This window comes from Dendronephthya gigantea, unplaced genomic scaffold (assembly GCF_004324835.1).
Source record: "Dendronephthya gigantea isolate DGI-Jeju-01 unplaced genomic scaffold, DenGig_1.0 000010F, whole genome shotgun sequence".
In the NCBI taxonomy this organism is placed as follows: domain Eukaryota; kingdom Metazoa; phylum Cnidaria; class Anthozoa; order Malacalcyonacea; family Nephtheidae; genus Dendronephthya; species Dendronephthya gigantea.
This window is the reverse complement of record NW_021163020.1, coordinates 2,048,923-2,067,706: the sequence shown is the minus strand read 5'-3', so window position 1 is coordinate 2,067,706 and position 18,784 is coordinate 2,048,923. Positions and strand designations below refer to the sequence as shown.

The window sequence follows — 18,784 nt, the reverse complement described above, 5'->3', positions numbered from 1 at the left end:
CGGTTACGAATAGTGTAAATGATAAGGAATTTAAAAATAGGTCTTATATTCTTTCATTCTCAGCAGGAGTATAGGACCAGGAATTACTCAAAAGCTATTGTGAAAAGTACATTGCATGCCCTCATTTAAACAATCTTCACGCATCAATGGTTCTGACCCAACGACCTGTCCAGTATCATGGAAGATAACTACCGAACACAAAACTCGCTATGAAATGGCCTTCAAAGCATCAAGCCCGTGAACTTTTTATGGCCTTCGGCTGAGGATGTTCATTAAAACATTACTTTTACTTTCCCTACTAATCTTTATAAAGATATATGCGGTATTTTCCAACGTGTACGGTCGGGGATTCGACGTAATGGGATTTAAACGAGACTGGTGTAGACAGAGGAAGGCAGCCTTGGATTGGTCAGCGATTCTTGAGCCTTGTAAAAGAGATTTCGAGTACAGTGTAAAACCAAGATCAGTAAATTTAACGTAGGTTTTCTCAATTTTTTTATTGCACTAATTTTCTTCAGACTTGTTTACTTTTCAAAGTTGTTTATTATTCGAACTCGCAGACAATGACAACACTTTGTTCTTTGAAGCAAGGGACATTTACAAATGATCACTGAATAATGACTTTTAGTTTTACCAAAAGCATGCTTGCAAAGAGGGCATGAGACATTAATTTAGGTTTGGTTTGCCGGTGGATTGCCGGCAAACATCTTCAGTGCCAAAGGCAAAGAAAAGAAGAGAGTGCTATACGCGTAACCGCATGATTTGGTTAATACCAAAATGATTTACGTCCGAGATCCTCAGGGCTGTGGTTCTGTTGGACACTAGTTTACTTGGATCTATATTTACACACTTTCTCTTTAGTCATGTTAACATCACAATCCAAGGCTATCTTAGGCTAGCTTTGAGGTTGGTTTTTGCGGTGTAAACGCACGTCGGTGGGGCTTTGATCAAGAGACCCAGGCTTTACCAGGCATGTGGTTACTTGTAGGGCAAGGCTTCGCCCAATGCTTTTCCAAAAAAATCTATTTCAAAATCAAGCCTAGTTGATCTTGTCTTCTCCTCCTTCAGTGAAGGCACATCTCACGAGAAGAGTTTGCTCTTTCCCCGTGTGGCACCAGCCGGTCAGTTTACCCATATATGGATAGAATCACGTGACAAATTAGGCAACCCCAAGAAATATGGTGGGGACTCGTGGCGGGTGATGATCAGAAGTGAGGGGGCAACCCTGGCAGCTGATGTGTTTGATCACAATAATGGCAGTTACGAAGCTCTGGCGCTGATAATGGAACCTGGGTTGTATACTTTGGATGTGAGGTTGGACTACACATTATGCGATGGATTTCGCAACCCCCCGGTTGAGTGGTTTCATAAAGGTCTGTTGATTTACCCATCTACAGTCTATCATCATCTATAATCTTCAATCTATTCGTATCATTTATAATCTTGCATAATGTTTCAACATATATTCAAACATTAAACATATATCACGATTGTCTTTATCCTTTTGTATGTTTGAATGTAATCTATTGTCTAAAACTCGACTAATTCAATGAATAATTGCGATGTGTTTTAGTTCATTGTTCTGGAGTTTTAAAAAACCAGAAAGATATTGGAACAGAGCTCTTTGCTGACATGCAGGATTATATTAATCAGAAAATACCATGGGGACAGGCTATGACTATAGAAGTTCTGCCATCAAATATTGATGCGTTTGGTAAGATTTTTATAAAGCTTTATTCAAACTTTATTTAAAGTTCATGCCCCTTCAAATCAAAAAGGTAAAGCATCTTATTCTGAACAAGTTTGAGAATGTCTTGTGAAAGAATAGTAATTATCAACTCTTATTCGCTTCAAAAAACTTTCTCTTGTATAAAGATACAAACTAAATAACGTGATGTACATCAAGGAACAAAGATGGGACCATTATTCACATTCACATAGTAGTTGATTTTATAATTTCAGGTCTCGCTCAACTCATGGTGGAAGCCGATAATAAATGTAACGTTCCGTGTTCGAAAAAATTATGGGATGGGTACGGTCGTTGGACTATTGCTAATCAATGGAAACCTTTCGTGGATGAGATCAATTTACCATCTTCTTCATCAGGTTTTCCAAATATTCATTTATCCTTTTCCGTTGTTTTAAAAACTTTTTTGTATAGCACAACGTGGCTGCAACGTTATAAAGTTGATTCTATATCTTTAATCCTATTAATCTTTTTATTATTCCTTCTATTAATCCTTCTATTAATTCTTCTGTTAATCCTTCTGTTATTTCAGAGAGGTGGCGAATGTTCGAAGGCCGACAAAGAAAAAAAACCTGGACTACATCGGAAAGCATAAAAAAGGACAGGGAATATTTTGGATATATGGCGACTCCTTGAGTTTCTATTTTTACGAATCATTTTCAACGACTAGAAGGCAGTTCTGTGAGACGAATTTCCAAATGTGCAATGTGTCTTACAACTGGATTTACCCTAAGACGTTGTACGAGTTGGTAAGCAGCGATGTTTGTTCAGTTTTACTGGATGTGTTGTTTTCGTAATGATATGGTAGGATCAAATTGTGTGCAAATATCTTTGTTTAGACAGAAACATGCAGTGAAACCAAACTAGAGGTCCCTAAGGTTCTCTATTATCTTCGTGAGGTCACAAACAAACCAAACATGGTGGATGAGAATTCTGCTTTGCTCTTCAATGCCGGGGCTCATTATGTCAAGGTAGAAATATACTGTTGTTGTTACATACGATACAATACTTCCAAATTCTTGTTAAATTTGAACACTATTATATCCTGGGATTATTTTGTAGACTGAGTTATACATTTTCATTATAAAATTTCAGACAGCCAGTTTTGCCCAATACAAAGAAGCAATCAGGGAAATTGCTGAAGTCCTAGCCAAGGAATTCAAAGGAAAAGCAATATGGAAGTCGACAGCAGCAATGCACGATCAAACGGCTACAGTCATGGGTTCATTTCGACGGTTTACCACGGATCAGGTATGGGATGCCTCTTGTGTACTTCAATAACCCCCTGTTTCCCAAAAGATCACCGGACCGTGGCATGTGCACTTGCATGTAAGGCGCAGACTACGTAGAGATCCTCATACAGCAGCTTTGTCCTGTAACAACGGAAAATAATACAAAAGATCTTTTTTGATCTCATCTCTTCTTTTTAAGCGTGTAAAACTGTTCAATGCCTACAGTAACGAAGTGATGTGCAAAGCTGGTGTTCCCTTTCTTGATATTTACCCAATTTCTGCTTCTTTTCCTGGTGGTACAAAGGATGGTATTCATTATGAAAGTGAAGCATTTTACCCGGTTGAAGAACTCCTTGTTAGTTATTTCAGTCACGGATAGACAGTATTTGCTTGTGGATCAATATCGTCGCTGTCAGTTAACTTTTTTTATTTCAGCGATTTTGTGTTCAAGTGGTAGAATCATTCAATCATCAATCATTTTTTGTTTACGAATTAGGATATAAACGTCTTTATATAAGCTGGGTACATATTAAGCTCTAGACCAGATAACATGCATCGATGAACATGTGCAATTCAAATTTATATCATTGGACGATATAGTATAGACTATCCCACCCACTTCTGATACACAGATATTATTGATTGCAAGAAACAATGCTTGTAATTTTTCTATAGGTTGTGTAAATATGACTTTCTAAATAGACCCTTCTGATAAAACATCTTCTTCAAACTTTATATGGCCATTTTGAATGTAGATGAGAAAAACCATGTTTCATCATAAAGAAAGTTAAAGCAATGCTATAGTCCTTGCTTCTCTACTTGACCTACCCCGTAAGGGAGCGTAATTACTTCCCTAATTTGGGAGTTTAGAGCGATTAAAAAGGCCAATTAATGTGATCAATAATTTACTGATTTCATTTATCAATCTCCTGCTCATGCGATCTCACGCTTCACTGGATGTTCAAGTTTCTAAATAACAAAACCTGCCTGCATTCTAAAACGAAATCAACATGTATATTGAACTTTTATTTTCAATTCTAGCATTTAGTTGTCTTAGGATGCATTCGTTGTTACTAAAGACTTACGCTCAGTATAGCGATATTTGGCAATTCAAACAGGATTGGTGTAGACAGAGAAAGGCTGCTTTTGATTGGCAAGCGATCCTGGAGCCTTGCAAGAACGATTTGGAATACAATAAAAAACCAAAATCGTTAATTTCAACGTAAGTCTTGATCGTGAAGTCTTCCTATTTTTGCAAAGGTTATTATTTTTGCCTCCATGTTTCTGGCTCAGCCACCAAGTCAACTGTAAACAGTAAACACAATCTTTTTATCACTGTGTGAATGTGTACAACGGTGTAAAGAGTGTATATACAGTACGTACTCACTTAACTGATCGTATTTGTCAACGTTTCTCGTCGTTTTTTGTAGAGAAGGAACATCTCCTAACAACAGCTTAGTTTTCGTCAGAGTGGCACCAGCCGGCCAGTTTACCCATATATGGATAGAATCACGAGACAAATTAGGCAACCCCAAGAAATATGGTGGGGACTCGTGGCGGGTAATGATCAGAAGTGAGGGGGCAACCCTGGCAGCTGATGTGTTTGATCACAATAATGGCAGTTACGAAGCTCTGGCGCTGATAATGGAACCTGGGTTGTATACTTTAGATGTGAGGTTGGACTACACATTGTGCGATGGATTTCGCAACCCCCCGGTTGAGTGGTTTAGAACATGTTAGTAGATAAATGACTGAGAATATTAATCATACTTCATTATATTTATACAATGATTATTTTCCTATACAGTTCACTGCTCAGGAGTTATCAAAGATCTCAAAGACGTTGCAGATCCAATTTTTGCCGACTTGCAAGACTATATCAATAAAAGAATAGAGAACGGACGGATTCTGGCTATAAACGTTCTTCCTTCAAATCTAAATGCTCTGGGTAAGATTTCTGTTAACAACTGGTGGTAGTTCAGCCAGTATCCAATATCAGAATTTATCGCAACCTAAAATAAACAACAGTGTTTTGCTTTTTACATATCGTATAATACATGTAAAGAATGAATTACATGGCTACGATTCAAACCGCTGTTATTTTGGGGGGTGTATTTATTCTACTCTATAAGAATTTTGCGTGATGTTCATCAAGGATCATTTACCGTGGGATTATAATTCACACACCCGCTAAACTTACAATTACAGGTCACGCTCAACTAATGCTACAGGCCGACAATGAATGTGATGTGCCGTGTAGCAAAAAATTATGGGATGGGTACGGTCGCTGGAGTTTTAAAAATAAATGGAAACCTTTCATGAACGAGATCAATTTCCCATCTTCTTCAGGTTTATAGACCTTTTAAATATTGATGCATGTCGCTTCCATCGACACATATATGAATATTCTCTAATCTTTCGGTGTTTCAGAGGAGTGGCGAATATTTGAGGGACGACGGAGGAACCTGGATTACATCAGAGGACATAAAAAAGGAAAAGGGATGTTTTGGGTATTTGGTGATTCTCTGAGCTATTACTTTTACGAATCGTTGTCAAAGAACCGACGAGAATTCTGTGAGACGGATTTCCAGATGTGCAATGTGTCGGCTAACTGGATTTACCCCAAGGACATGTACCTGCCGATTGAATCGGTACGATTGTTACGGGACATGACTTTGAGGTATTGAAATAAGTCTTTATGGAACCAAACAAGAACATGCAATTGTCAGGATGAATACATCACTGCCAGAATCATGTTATATACTCATTTCAATACCTTAAAGTCATCTCACGCCTCGTTGAATCTCGGCTTAGCGGGATCATGTAAAAATCATCTTCTGCATGTGAGATGATTACATTGTGTTGTGTTTTAGGATGTTTTAGCGGATAAATGCTATTGTTAACCACTTATGGTACAGGTCACTATATGATATCAATATCCATTCTGATGAATGACACCATTTTGCTAGATAAAGACTTGCAACGGTACAAAATTAGAGGTTCCCAAAATTCTCAATTTCCTTCGTGAAGTTACAAGGAAGCCAACGATGATGGACAAGAATTCTGTATTGCTCTATAACGCCGGGGCTCATTATGTCAAGGTAGCTCTGAATGTTAGCCAAGTTTACATTTACTAGATCAGTTTTAGGATGATAACCACTTTAAAACTCTAAAATAAAATAACCATTTCCTTTTTTTGACACCATTCGGTGGGAAAGGTTCATGCATTCATTTGACTGTGAGAATCCACTTCATGTATTTCAGTCAGTCAGTTTCGCGCAGTATAAAGAGGTGATCAGTGAATTAGCAAGAGTTTTAGGCGAGGAATTCAAAGGAAAAGCGATATGGAAGTCCACTACTGCGATGCACGATCAGACGATGTCTAAATATATTGGTTGTTTTCGACGCTTCACCACGCATCAGGTACGATAAAATGGTTGGGAAGGTTGGGAAAATCTTGAGTTGTAGAATATATCAGTCCTAAATCATCTCCCGGCCTTTTCTAGCGTATAAAACTGTTCAATGCGTACAGTAACGGGGCGATGTGCAAAGCTGGTGTCCCTTTTCTCGATATTTACCCAATCTCAGCGTCCTATCCTGGTGGAACGATAGACGGAGTTCACTACCACGAGTCAGTATTTTATCCTGTGGAAGAACTGTTGGTCAGCTATTTCAGTAAATAGTTGCTGATGATAGGAATTGTTCCGTGAATGTCAATGGTTGATGATGGTAGGCGTTGAAACTGGGAATGTCAACTGGGTAGCCGCTGTTCCGAACTATAATACCATCACATCAGTTCAAACATGTAATCCTCTTTTATTTACAATTACAAGGTTAGTAATATTATCTCAGTATACACACAGTATACACCGCTATTGAACACATACGTAGTAAGTAGTTCGTAAATGAGATCTCTATTTGTTTTGAATATACTATTCAAATAGCCTTCTTATAAATTGAATTTAAATTGATGTTAAAGCATGTAAACAACCAGCCTTTCGAAATACCTTTGTATGGGTGTATATGCACTATTAGACCAGAGTAAGTACCCTCCCCCCCCCTCTTTGGCACCAAAATCCCGCAACCCGTGAACTCCATGCGAGACCTAAGAAACTGTGAAGTCAGAACCGGAGCGAGGACACAGACGTCACGCTCGCAATGCGTGGATTTCACGCAGGACGCTTATATAATATAACTGATGGTTGAAATATAGGGCGCTTACATACAGTAAAATAAATTTGAAATTTACCTTTGCGAACCAATATAATAAGTGAATGTTTAATAACATTAAACTTTGTTTGAGAATATTAAATGCACATATTCTTTTCACTCTAGGAAAGGACATAGTGATTTTTATCATTTTTAACATACCACATAAAGTATTCCCACGCTAACAGATTATTTCACAATAACAAAAATATCCAAATTAAAATTCTTTAGGGTAATTATTTTATCAGTTGGATACAAGTTTCTTTTTAGGAATCAATGTTGGTTGTGATGATATTATGACTTATGTTCTATTATTTTCGATAAATACATCTTATAAATAACAAAATCTTTACAGAAATCATTCGCTTGATACTTTGAAGTGCACATGCAGGGGATAGTGGGTTGTGGTCAAACCACTCCAGTCAGCGCTGTTCTGCGAGAGTGATTCTATATATGATTGCTCTGTGGCTCTCTATACCGGCTGCCTTAAGTCACTACCAGTCTACCGCTATTTATAATTGTGAACGTAAAATATCATGATATTAATACAAATTGATTTCTGTACATTTTACGAACAGCTAACGATTTTTACTTTTTTGCTTAGTCAACAAAATCACAGCATGCAGCCAAATAGCTAACATTCACTGAGGTAAAAAATGCACTCAATAGTCAATACCACTGATAATATTTGAAAGACAAGGAAGTAATTTGCTTTAGCCTTTAGTGGCCTTAAAATTGTCTTGAAGTAAACATGTCTGTAATAGTGAATGGTATATTAAATTCAACGATCGGTTTATTATGCAGTAAACTACGAGACTATGCTGCAGAAAAACTTGATGACGGAGACCTTACGGATGCCGCCTGCAGGCAGATTATTGTTCGAGAAATCGATGATATTAAGTCGAAACTCGATGGTTTGTCCAGAAAGGATTTGCTTGCTAGTCTCAGCTTTTTCAAAGAAGGCGTTACCAGGTTGTATATTTCTTTCCAAACATCTGACCATTGCGACAACGCAAGTACTTCAAAAGAATGCATAGCCATAGAAGACGAAGGTGAGGTCCGTGGAGCGTCTGCGGTGACTAGCGTTGACCAGCTTTCAGATACAAAATGCGAAGCTTTAAAAACAGCATCTGAACTTTCTACACTCGTTAAGAACTTGAATATTGTATCACAGGAGCGCTACAAATTAGCCAAAAACTCTTTCAACGAAGCAAGAAGACTGGCAACGGAAGCATTCAACAACGTAGCGCTAACCACAGAAGATAGAATAATGGCAAGCAAACTTCGCATTGCCAGCAGAATTCTCGAAGGTTTAGGCGACACAGAGGCAGCACTTCAAGATTGCTTACTCTATTTGAAAGAGTTGCACGATTTATCAGCTGTACAATCCATGTTTTCTGTATGGATTGGTTCTGGAAAAGGGATTACATCACACTTACGTGCTCGTTTCAACAAAATAAAAAGGAATGATAACATAAAGTCGATACACTTAATTAACGCTGCTTTGGTTCGTCTTGCCATAACATTTGAAGTGCGAGGGGTATGCCCTTTTAACTGGCCTCAAATAAAGACTGGCAAAAGGTCTTATCATCCACTGTTTGAAAGCTGTGCACTAAGAAAAAAAATTAGCGATGATAATGTCCCTTGGTCCTGGGAAGTGAATAGTAATATAGGCAATGGGAAGAACTGTGCACTAACTAGTAAAGGAGAGTTACTCAAAATGACAACTAGTTGTATTGAAACCATAACAAATGATGGGCCCAAGATGTTTTTTACCGTTAACCCGGAAAACTATACTAAAGGCAGTGATACCGAAGTACAGAATTCCGAAAAAAGTGATGACGACTTTGTCCTGAAGCATATTTGCTGTTTCGCTGTTGATAAGAATGACAATGTGTATGTTGTTGTAAAAATCACTTCAGGCTATGAAAATGCTCCTATTCAATACAAATTATTGACCTTGAACGCAAATGGAAATGTAAAAGCGGACAGATTTCTTAAAGTGATCGATAATCCAATAAAGCTTGCCGTGATGAGGGTGACCAAAAATGGTAAATTGGTCATCTACGACAGCGTTGCCGGAATCATGTTTATCTGCGATGTTATAACGGCCAAATATGACTACAAATTTCCGCTGACATTTATAGATGAACTTCTTTATAACGCTAACAGGTTTAGCCTTAATGTCTCCAATAAAAATGAAATAATTATCGGTTTGATGACAACTAATGGTGAATTCTACATGTACATCGTTACAATTGATGGTAAGCTAACACGCCGAGTTCATGTGCATGTATCTGATTTAGAAATTTCCGCATATGTTTACGTTAATGTGATATTTAATCATGTCAACGAAACAATTCTCATCAGTGTTTATGCTGTCGACTGGATTGATTGTAGTGATGATGACGTTGATAACAATCGCCCTAGAAAATTTAAGATTAGGAAACTGATTCATTTTTTCAATAAAAAAAATGATTCTTCTGACAGTGATACTGACACTGATAGTGACGATGATTCTAGTAATGATATATTTCGCCAGACCCATCTCCTCGTGTACTCGAACAGTGGTGAGTTCCTCAACCAGTTTAAAATCCCGGGTGCATATACTTCAATGATATCACATGAAAAAGGTCCAATCTTTTTTATTGAACCTCAGGATGAAGTTTGTAAAGTATATATGCTTCAAGTTTAATGTATAAACACTTACATACATGCATACAATATGTAATTACCAATGTTTAGTTAGGATATGTTAAACTTGTGAACAAAAAGACCATAAGTCAACATGGTGCCATCTCGAATTATTATCTTTTTAGCAATCACAAATTCACAATATATATTATATACGTCTTCTATATTTCTTCATGTTTGGTAATATTCTAAAGCGTATACGATTATATGCACATGGCGTCAACTTCATTTTTTAGAATATACGCAGAAACTTTAAACATTCCGAATAAATTAAACTACTGAATAAAATCCAAGGTTGAAGTTGAGCCAGTGCGTGTATATCATCCAGGGGTCACGGTTGCCTTGGTTCCTTGCGTCGTCCCACTCGTCTCTTGATAAATCGTTAAATAAAATGTAAATCAGATTCTCAAAGTTTCGCATGTAATGTCCAATCAATAAGTTATGTGTACACTTCTAAAACGCATAACATTTGAGACTTAGAGCTTTGCTTTCATGTTTTTACTGGTGATATCGATACATGCTACAGTTTAAGTCAGTGGATGATGTTTGTATATACTGTTTATACACCAACCGACCAAAAAAAGGCTATATGCTTTCTTTAACCGATAAAACTTGAGGGTTTTATCAAACCCCCTAGATAAGATCTATAAATCAGATCATTTTTGGCACCATGCAATTCCGGCTCATTTATTTATACCATGCATGTATACCAAACTTGATATATCAACTTTGAAACAAGCGTTTAAATTAGAACTCAAATAAACCCCTAGCTAAATACACTTAAAGCCTTTTAGCTAATAAATATTAAGGCACGTTTCTGCACGTATAAACAACCACCTAACTTTCTAAATACCGTTGTATTTCTTTAACCGTTGTATTAAAATAGATATCTAATGAATTCTTAAGAAACTGTAAGCCAGAATTTAACTCAGAGTTTGACATAGCTTGGTATTTCTGCTTGAGATGAATGACGTATTCTCTTTCGTCCCATTTCATCTTTTTGCACACCGTATTACGTTCTCTATTTGTGGTGATCTCGAAAGGTGTTTTGCAAAAGCTTGCGAGTTTTTCATTGAAGCTCTCAAGTTCTTTGAGATCCGACAGGAAGTCAGACCCAAAGGAATTCACTGTTTGCCAGAATGTCTTGTTGAAATAACCGTAGATCTTTTGATCCAACTTGTTGTGTTCCACAATTGCATCCTTTTTGAAAGATAAAAAAGGTATATTAATACTTGCTATATGAATGCTATTTTCTATATCTTTCTATTTACCTCAGTCTGTATTCCACCAAAATTCATATTCTTTCTGGGAAAATGGACGAGATCCGCCAGGGACCAATTTAGGAGTTTTTTTAAAACAACCAGAGATTCGTCCAAGTAATCTCCTATCAAAACGATTTTGAATTGTGCTTTAAGTTCTTCTATTATTTCCTCTGTTGTTCGGTTTAGTTGCTCCTGCCTTTTTGAATAGCCAAATTCAGAGGCCATTGCTAAAAATCAGATAAACGTGCGTGTTAGTGCATTTGTCACACGAAATCCTCCAGCATCAAGATAAGTTATGGAATTTTCTGGCTGAATATGCTGTCGATTTAGGTGTTGCGTGTTTAAAAGGCAGAGTTGCAGAACTTGTTGCTAGTGAAGAAATAAATTTTCGATGGAAGTTCAGTACTAACAATTTGTGTATTCATCTCCAAAAACTTTCCTTCTTCGAACCAGTTTCTTAACAATCTTCAACCGTTTTTTAAGTTTATAATTTCCAAATAAGGGATGGCTAACCAATCTTGAAATTAAGGATTTAACAGGATCGTATAGAACAGCGATGAACACAGTGTCCTGTGAACAGAAAGAAGTATGTTGACCATTGAAATAAATATCTTCATTTGTGCACTGATTATTCTCTCAAATAGAAAATATAAATCTGGTTTCATACAGCACATTAAACCTAATTACCATTGGCATAAACCTTCTCAGCGTCTCGTATCGGTACGTGGGATTGATCAGCATATTAATTTGGCTAGAAAATGTCAAGCTGGTATCTACAAAACTCGGATGAAATCTCAAAGGCCGATATCCCTGAAAACTTGGTTTCTTTGGTAGAGCGAATGTGAGCTGATTCTGGTCACCGTATCTGTACATGATGTTCGTGATTGGACTGTTACTATGGTAACGCTCTTGTACAAGAACAATAGTGTCTTTGGGTTTGTCGCTAAGATCCATTGATCTGAAATTATAAAATAACATGTATATAACGCGTGTTCTGATTGGTCGAAGCCTGTGCTTGGATCAGGCCATCCCAAACACGGAAACTCTTATTCCAAAGGTTATCCTCCGCTAATATCATACCTTTTAGTTTCATTGAAGGCGATTTTTCCGTAGTGATCATAATCAATCGTCTCATCCCACTCGATGCTGTAAGGATTTTCTGTACCCGCGCTGCTGGACTCGTAATACGACTGGAGTGATGGAGTAGAAGTGACGTCACCGGGTGTATTAGTGACTGCCTTTTTAAGACGTGGGTCTTCAGTGTCCTCTATATGATCATTATCGACGTAGACAATCTTTATGTCGTTGCTAAAAGAGAAAAGGCAGTCCGAGTGTTCAGGCTTTTGCAGGCTACTCTACCCGAAGGCTGATTCCTTGGATCATCGATAGACATATGATGATAAGTGTCACCTTCCAGTGATAAGGTGATAGAGAAGTTATATTCTGATAAAGATATTGATAAAATCTTCTTCTTGATGTTTGTACGTAAAATGCTCAAAAACAATCGCACAAAAGGGTATAGAAATTAGGTCATGAAAAAGCTTTAAGATAACTTTGATCGCTCACTGATAATGCAGACGTTTCGTCAATGAAACGTCTAGTTTCTTAATTGCCCGTGAGAGAAACAAAAATGATGCCAAAATCAGGCAGACAGTTTAATTGACTTTTTTAGATCTGTTTGATTGATTTGACTCATTAAATATATAAAGAGCTTGAACAATTGATAAAGTTACTTTGTTTGTTCTATGTGAATTGATATTAACTTTTTTTACAAATTAGGAGGTGATAACTGATATAAAGGCAGGCATTATAATACGCGTGTTTTTGACACACTTTGTGTCCTTGTAAAAGACGAATGTGTCCTTGTAAATGGAAAAGTGTGTAGTTAAAAATCATGCCTCATGGACAAAAATGTCTAATATAATTTTAATTTGACTATTTAAAATAATTATTGTTTCTATTATAAAATTGACATTATTGAATATATTATATATTAAAAAAGGCTAGAGACTGACGGACCGTGCTTTGCATGGCTATGCTCTTTTTTATATGCTTGCGTTGTAATTTCACGTTGTAATTTCTAAGACTAAGTGATTATTGAACCTAAAGACAATGTGTGTCCTTGTAAAAATTCCGTATTATAATGCCTGTATAAAGGTATAAACTTACTCTTTTGACAACAATGTAACGAATTTCCTCTTTTCCTCGTCTACGTGTTCAGCGTCTAAACTACTAACCGTTCCCTCGAACCTCGAGCGAGTTTCGAACAGCCAACGATACACAATGAATCCTATCAGGCCACTTGTCGCCATAAATAACAAAATTTTACTAAACGTGCATTTCATGGCGGCCTAAAATCAACGTTCTGGCCGTATTTTGAAAAAGTCGACATTTCATATTCCATATTTGTCTGAATCAGTAGACGTTTACTATTTATTATAGTTTTGTGTCTATGACATGCATATTGTTTTTGCAAAAACGCACGTGTGTTCTTTGTTATGAAGAATAAATAATTAACAGTTTACCTACAAGAACCAGTCTTTGAGAAAATAAAGAATAAATTATTATTTTATTTCATTTTCGCAATTATTGTTTAAAATTCAATTATGGTCTGTACTAGAACAATGTTCATTATCCACAGTTGAGAGCGAAAATGAGTTTTTCAATAAGGTCTTTCATCTATGAGACTGTTGACGTTCTTGTTCTTAGGATTCTTGTCCGAGACTGAGCACAGTTTCCTGTTATTGCGGAACCTGTTGAGTAACGTTTCACTAATGTCGGTTTCCGGTTCGGCTGTAAAATAGAAGTCTTTATTTATTACATGACTGCTACGGATCCGAGTAATGAAAATTCTCTGGCGAAACCAACAATGGAACAAACAACATACCGTTTTTTCTTCCTCTGACCAACTTTGATGCCTTCTGATAAGATCTTTCTTCTCTAGTATCTTCTGAATGGAATCTTGACGTTTTATCATCTTGTGTTTTCTCTGTTGCGGCTATGAGAATACGGAATACACAACTTAATTCCTTCCTTTGTACTTTATAGAAACCGTTTTCACATTCTCACCTGTTTTGTTTTTGTGATATCGATCTTTCGCTGTGGTTCAACATCCTCTTCCAGCATATCTTCATTGCTACTTCTGCAACTTCGTTTTCGTCTTTCATTTCGTATCCTCTCCTTCTCGTTCAGCATATCAGGAGTCCAGCCAAGCTGGAATAATTTCTTCTCCAACATCTCGATGTCATTTCTCGCTTGTTCGATACAATGTTCTGCCTCGTGACGTGTTTCATGCACAGACGTGATCCACCTTAAAAGATTTTAATAAAAAATTATTCAGGATCAGAAATATTACTCGAATACTGATCCAAAATTTGATCTTATTTAAAGTCTAGTTCCACTTTCATCTGCCTTGTTTTCCATCCATCTATGTCGTGACGATTATTCAGCTACTTACTCATCCTTTCTCACTTCTTCTGCCACATTTTCTTTATCACTGTCTTCCAGTAACATCTCCATACTTGCTGCGCTATCTTTGATCTTTTTCTTTCCATGTGACTCATACCCACTCTCCTCATCCCATGTTCCCTCATTCCCGGCACAAAACTCTTCAATCACAATGATAGGACTTCTCCCGGGATTATAATCCCTACCTCCCGTTGCCAGCTTCTCTTTGGCTTTCTTTAACCAGATAGCAGACTTGAGCTTTGCTCCGCACGGGTCGATCTCTTTTTCCTTGTCAAAATTATTGATAGTATCGAGGTACGTAAACATACTGGGTTCGAATCGCCGGTACTGGTCTTCCACCGGGTTTTCCCTCCCTGGAATTCGTGTATTTACAATCTGTTTGACTTTGAATTTCTTATCATGCGTCACCCATCGATCGTCAAACACGCCCTTTTTCTCCTGGCCACGCGCGTGCGAGGTTGGCGTCGACCTGGGGCGGTCATCTCCACGTGCTTCCAGTTGACTGCCGTTCTTTTTCTTAATCCTCGTGAAAGAACATTGGTTTGAAGCAGGGTTACCATTGAGTGTCTGCGGGTTCCCATTTGGTACGGTCTTTGGTCTATTCCTGTCTTGTTTGCAAAGTAGTTCTTCAGCGGAGAATGCTTTAGAAGATATGCCTCTCCTAGCAACAGTTTTGCTTCTTTTGTGAACGAGGTTTGAGCTGGAGTTTTCATACTGCTTCCGCGTTTGTCTTTGCCCATTTCCTTTCAGTTCTGTCATGCTTATTTTCCCATCCACCTTGCAATAATTCTTACCTTTCCAATGTTTTAGTTCTGGCGCGGAATGCAAACCGTCTCTCTTTGAACTTGGCTTCAATCTATTTCCATGGTGCTGATTAGAAGATGAAAGCATATCTTCACTGTTGTCCTTTTGAATAGAGCCACGGGATCGTTTCATCAACATCACGGCTTTCAAGACAGATGTAGTGTTGTCCTTAACTGTGGATTCTCTCGACTGTGACGAAGATGCCCGGGATCTTCGCGAACTTAGATCCAAGTCATCAGATGGAGTACTGATCATGTCCTTACGTCGTTCTAGTCTAGTAAGATGAAAGGCAATTCAGGAGGGGAAGTGAAATCCTCGCAAAGCATGCACAGTTCAAAAAAAGATTGAACTAGTCCCAACATGCAAAACCGTGATTTGTTCTAACCTTAACGATATTCCGTGTTTGATTGCTGCGTCCAGTGCTGGTGGTATATTACTCTGAGGTACGATTCTGGAGGTTGCTTTCTGTTTTGTGACAAAAGCATCGCACACAGCATCTCGTTTATAACTTTGCCATTCATCACTTTCTCTTACTAAGCATTCTATTTCCTTATCAGTCGGAAATGACGGTCTGTTGGTGGCGAAAGCTCGTAGCAGACTTTCACTATTTTTTATCGTCCACCTGTTTAAATGAAAATTTAAATGGATTGGAATTCACTTGTTTTTGTTGTTTTTTTGATGTACCATCGATAACCTATCACTCATGATCTACAGACGTTTTATCTTTGGGCTAATGAGTAATGATTCAAAATCATAAGGACATTCCTTTATCAAGGAATCAATGACGTGTTTTCTACTTACTTGTTCAGTAAATAACATGTCACTGGTCCAACAGCACTCACCGAAAACCTGCTATTTTGGTCATCAAGGATGCAAGTAGCATCAAAATACGAGCCTATATCAATGTATGAAGATCATATATTTATAGTTTGTGACTTTGTGATAGCGTCAGTTCAAAAGCTGGTCAGCCATCCCTATAAATAGAGATTTCGATGCTTCTTCACAATCACAAAACTCATTAGACGTTACCTCTTTCGATGTATCCCATTTTAAAAAGCTCACTTCGGTTTTGTTCTGGAAGATATATTCGTCGATGATACACGCATCTCCCTGAAACGAAAAATTGAAAAAAATAGAATTCGCAGTCAATCCACTGACTATACACTACAATTTGCATTCACCGTTTGTACGAAATTAACAATATTATATTCTTGTTGATAATGCAAACGAGCAAAACAGATGACTCGTATTTACCTTTTGCTACGAAAAATGCATGTTCTTGCTTCTGTCCTTGATACAAGATCTGTTTTCCAGCAGGGGGAATTCCTGAAAAGAATGCGTTGTACGTTTCATTTTTTTAAAGTGTGGCTAAACACTGAAACGGAACTGTTTTCTGTACATTCACACAGCAAATTACAGAAATGAGCAGCACGACTCTACTGTAGCGCTGCGCGCCATACTTCATAATTAATTACTATCCGTACATTCAGCCTGAACTTGCATATATTTGAAATATTCTCCTACCTGTTTAGCCATTTGCAACACGAGCTTCGCCCTATCTTCTTCAGTAATCTTGCTAAGGAATGTTGTCTCATTTAAGAATTGCACTATTTCGTTCCGAAACAACCGTTGAGCCTCTTGTATCTTTTCGTGGAACACGGCTCTGTCGATTCGTAGAAACTCGCAATGCCCTATAGTATTCATTGACTCCGGGGAGGGTAAATCAAAATTTGGCCCATCAGCTGAGAGCTGTCCTATGTAATCGCCTGCAACATTTGTATAAGAAATCGTCCTCTCCTTATGTGGCAGACTCCAGCTATTATTCCTGACCGTGTAAAAAGCTTCTATCGACCCACTCAGGATATAATAGCAAGACATTTGAGCCTCGTTCTTCTTCTTTTCAATCCGTACGTCGCCTTCGTGTTTTTCATAGGTGACAGCATGACTCAAAGCCGTTTTGACAAATTCGAAATTTTTGTGGATCTCTCTTAACCCTGAGATGATCGAGCGAATTTCACGAAGATCGACTTCACTTCTGGGTTTGTTTGCACTCCGTTGCATTATGTCACTTGCTCTTTTTGATATTGTTATCCCAGCGTGGGCTTTGTATAACCTTTTGTTAAAAATTGGCTTCGACTGCATTGTCAAAAAACTCTGCAGTGTATGTCATATACAAACAATAAAGATGTGAGCTGTGTATGTCTATTCTTCAGTATGACTTTAAGATATCACGAAACGATATCCAAATATTGATGTGACAAACAAAGAGCTGTTTATTCTCTACAGGATGTCTTCTGTCTCGTAGAGAAGATTACGGATTTTTTTTCAATTCAAAATATGATTAACTACTGTTGCATCAAAGGAATATCATATGAAGCCAAGCGAAAAGGTATGCTTGCAATTGAACAACTCGCGTAATGTATTGTTACACTTCAATAAGGAAATATAATGATGTTGTTCTATGTTTCGAATATCAATTCACCTGTCCTCGACCAATCCTTCGTCTCTTAGTCGCTGTTTCAGTTGCTCACCAACCCATGTGAAGAATTCGATGTAATGAATTTGGACCTTGACGAGACGTGTGGATTTAGTACTTCAATTATTTAATATATCCCAAGCCGCTTGATGCAAGCATGCCACCGCTTTGAGCAAAGAGAAAATGGCCTCGACGCGAGCTAATGAAAGGTTGATTTAATTCCTTTAAAGTTACAGGTTTTCTATCACAACTTGCCTTTGAAAATCTTTTGTGTCAATCTTGTAATGCGATGATTTTTTGTCAGAATATATGCTGAATTCTGTCGTCAGCTAATCAAAATAGTGTTGTTTTAGTTGTCAAGCAACAGCAAAAGCAATTCCACTAGCAGGTGGCGCATTATTCAAATCATGTTCCAATTAGTGTAGGGGGAGTTTGAAATTTGCGGACGCAACCGTGACCATGTGCTTGCTGATTAGACGAACTGATCTTAGAATATTTCACTGGAGCTGTTCCAGGGGGAAATGCGTTACCTTTGTCTGACTTCCACACGAAGCTAATCTCGTTCTTGGTTTTCCTGAATACTTTCACTTTCTCGATAATGTCTATCAACTGCACCAGAATTTTTCCCGATTTTCATTTTTTGTCTACCACTGATCTCTTCATTTCATAATGTCTGTCATAAGCTCTCATACATCTCTTGTTATTACATCTCCCCGACATCTCAGCTATGATTCTTAATCATCTCTTCCTCAATGTTATCCAGACTACTCCCCAGCTGTAATATCCCATAATGTCTCTCACGATCTCATCAGGCCATATTATGTCCATGAACATCCGGTCATATCATTGCCAATCCCTCGATAAGCTTAAGGTACCAGCAATAAAACAATGA

General features: G+C 37.7%; 3 protein-coding genes and 1 pseudogene across 4 annotated transcripts; 2 read left to right on the top strand and 2 right to left on the bottom strand.

Annotated features, from left to right (window-relative positions):
* The first annotated feature begins 144 nt into the window (after nt 1–144).
* Nucleotides 145–3,724, top strand: LOC114518532 (annotated as a pseudogene).
* Nucleotides 3,725–3,809: 85 nt separating this feature from the next.
* LOC114518529 lies at nt 3,810–15,525 on the top strand. 2 transcript variants are annotated; one of them, XR_003686497.1, is made up of 9 exons: nt 3,810–4,201; nt 4,410–4,714; nt 4,787–4,927; nt 5,188–5,328; nt 5,410–5,630; nt 5,949–6,080; nt 6,244–6,402; nt 6,486–6,812; nt 15,423–15,525. XR_003686497.1 is itself a non-coding variant. In XM_028538566.1 (8 exons), the coding sequence occupies exons 1-8, from the start codon at nt 3,990–3,992 to the stop codon at nt 6,660–6,662; spliced, it is 1,488 nt and encodes a 495-aa protein (XP_028394367.1). In that variant the 5' UTR covers nt 3,810–3,989; the 3' UTR covers nt 6,663–6,845. The 2 variants fall into 2 exon arrangements, 1 of the variants encoding a protein (XP_028394367.1); XM_028538566.1 differs by lacking the exon at nt 15,423–15,525 and having other exon boundaries at nt 6,486–6,845.
* On the bottom strand, nt 11,550–13,592 carry LOC114517947. Its single transcript, XM_028537800.1, has 4 exons — nt 13,314–13,592; nt 12,225–12,452; nt 11,832–12,102; nt 11,550–11,714 (listed from the first exon to the last, which is right to left on the bottom strand). Exons 1-4 carry the CDS (start codon nt 13,487–13,489, stop codon nt 11,550–11,552), a joined length of 840 nt encoding a protein of 279 aa, XP_028393601.1. The 5' UTR covers nt 13,490–13,592.
* On the bottom strand, nt 13,736–17,477 carry LOC114517945. Its single transcript, XM_028537798.1, has 9 exons — nt 16,892–17,477; nt 16,671–16,742; nt 16,446–16,526; nt 16,218–16,311; nt 15,802–16,038; nt 14,602–15,690; nt 14,214–14,454; nt 14,032–14,142; nt 13,736–13,937 (listed from the first exon to the last, which is right to left on the bottom strand). Exons 1-9 carry the CDS (start codon nt 17,475–17,477, stop codon nt 13,824–13,826), a joined length of 2,625 nt encoding a protein of 874 aa, XP_028393599.1. The 3' UTR covers nt 13,736–13,823.
* Nucleotides 17,478–18,784: the final 1,307 nt, after the last annotated feature.

Bases quoted from the DNA above. Each gene is read 5' to 3' on its own strand.
- LOC114518529 (XM_028538566.1), top strand. From the start codon at position 3,990: ATGTATATTGAACTTTTATTTTCAATTCTAGCATTTAGTTGTCTTAGG. The intron at 4,928-5,187 runs GTAAGATTTCTG...TTACAATTACAG, and splicing joins TTCAAATCTAAATGCTCTGG to GTCACGCTCAACTAATGCTA. The intron at 5,631-5,948 runs GTACGATTGTTA...CCATTTTGCTAG, and splicing joins TGTACCTGCCGATTGAATCG to ATAAAGACTTGCAACGGTAC.
- LOC114517947 (XM_028537800.1), bottom strand. From the start codon at position 13,489: ATGAAATGCACGTTTAGTAAAATTTTGTTATTTATGGCGACAAGTGGC. The intron at 12,103-12,224 runs GTATGATATTAG...TTATAATTTCAG, and splicing joins GCCTTCAATGAAACTAAAAG to ATCAATGGATCTTAGCGACA. The intron at 11,715-11,831 runs GTAATTAGGTTT...TTCTGTTCACAG, and splicing joins TGAGAAGGTTTATGCCAATG to GACACTGTGTTCATCGCTGT.
- LOC114517945 (XM_028537798.1), bottom strand. From the start codon at position 17,477: ATGCAACGGAGTGCAAACAAACCCAGAAGTGAAGTCGATCTTCGTGAA. The intron at 15,691-15,801 runs GTTAGAACAAAT...TCATCTTACTAG, and splicing joins AAACACGGAATATCGTTAAG to ACTAGAACGACGTAAGGACA. The intron at 13,938-14,031 runs GTATGTTGTTTG...TCTATTTTACAG, and splicing joins GGTCAGAGGAAGAAAAAACG to CCGAACCGGAAACCGACATT.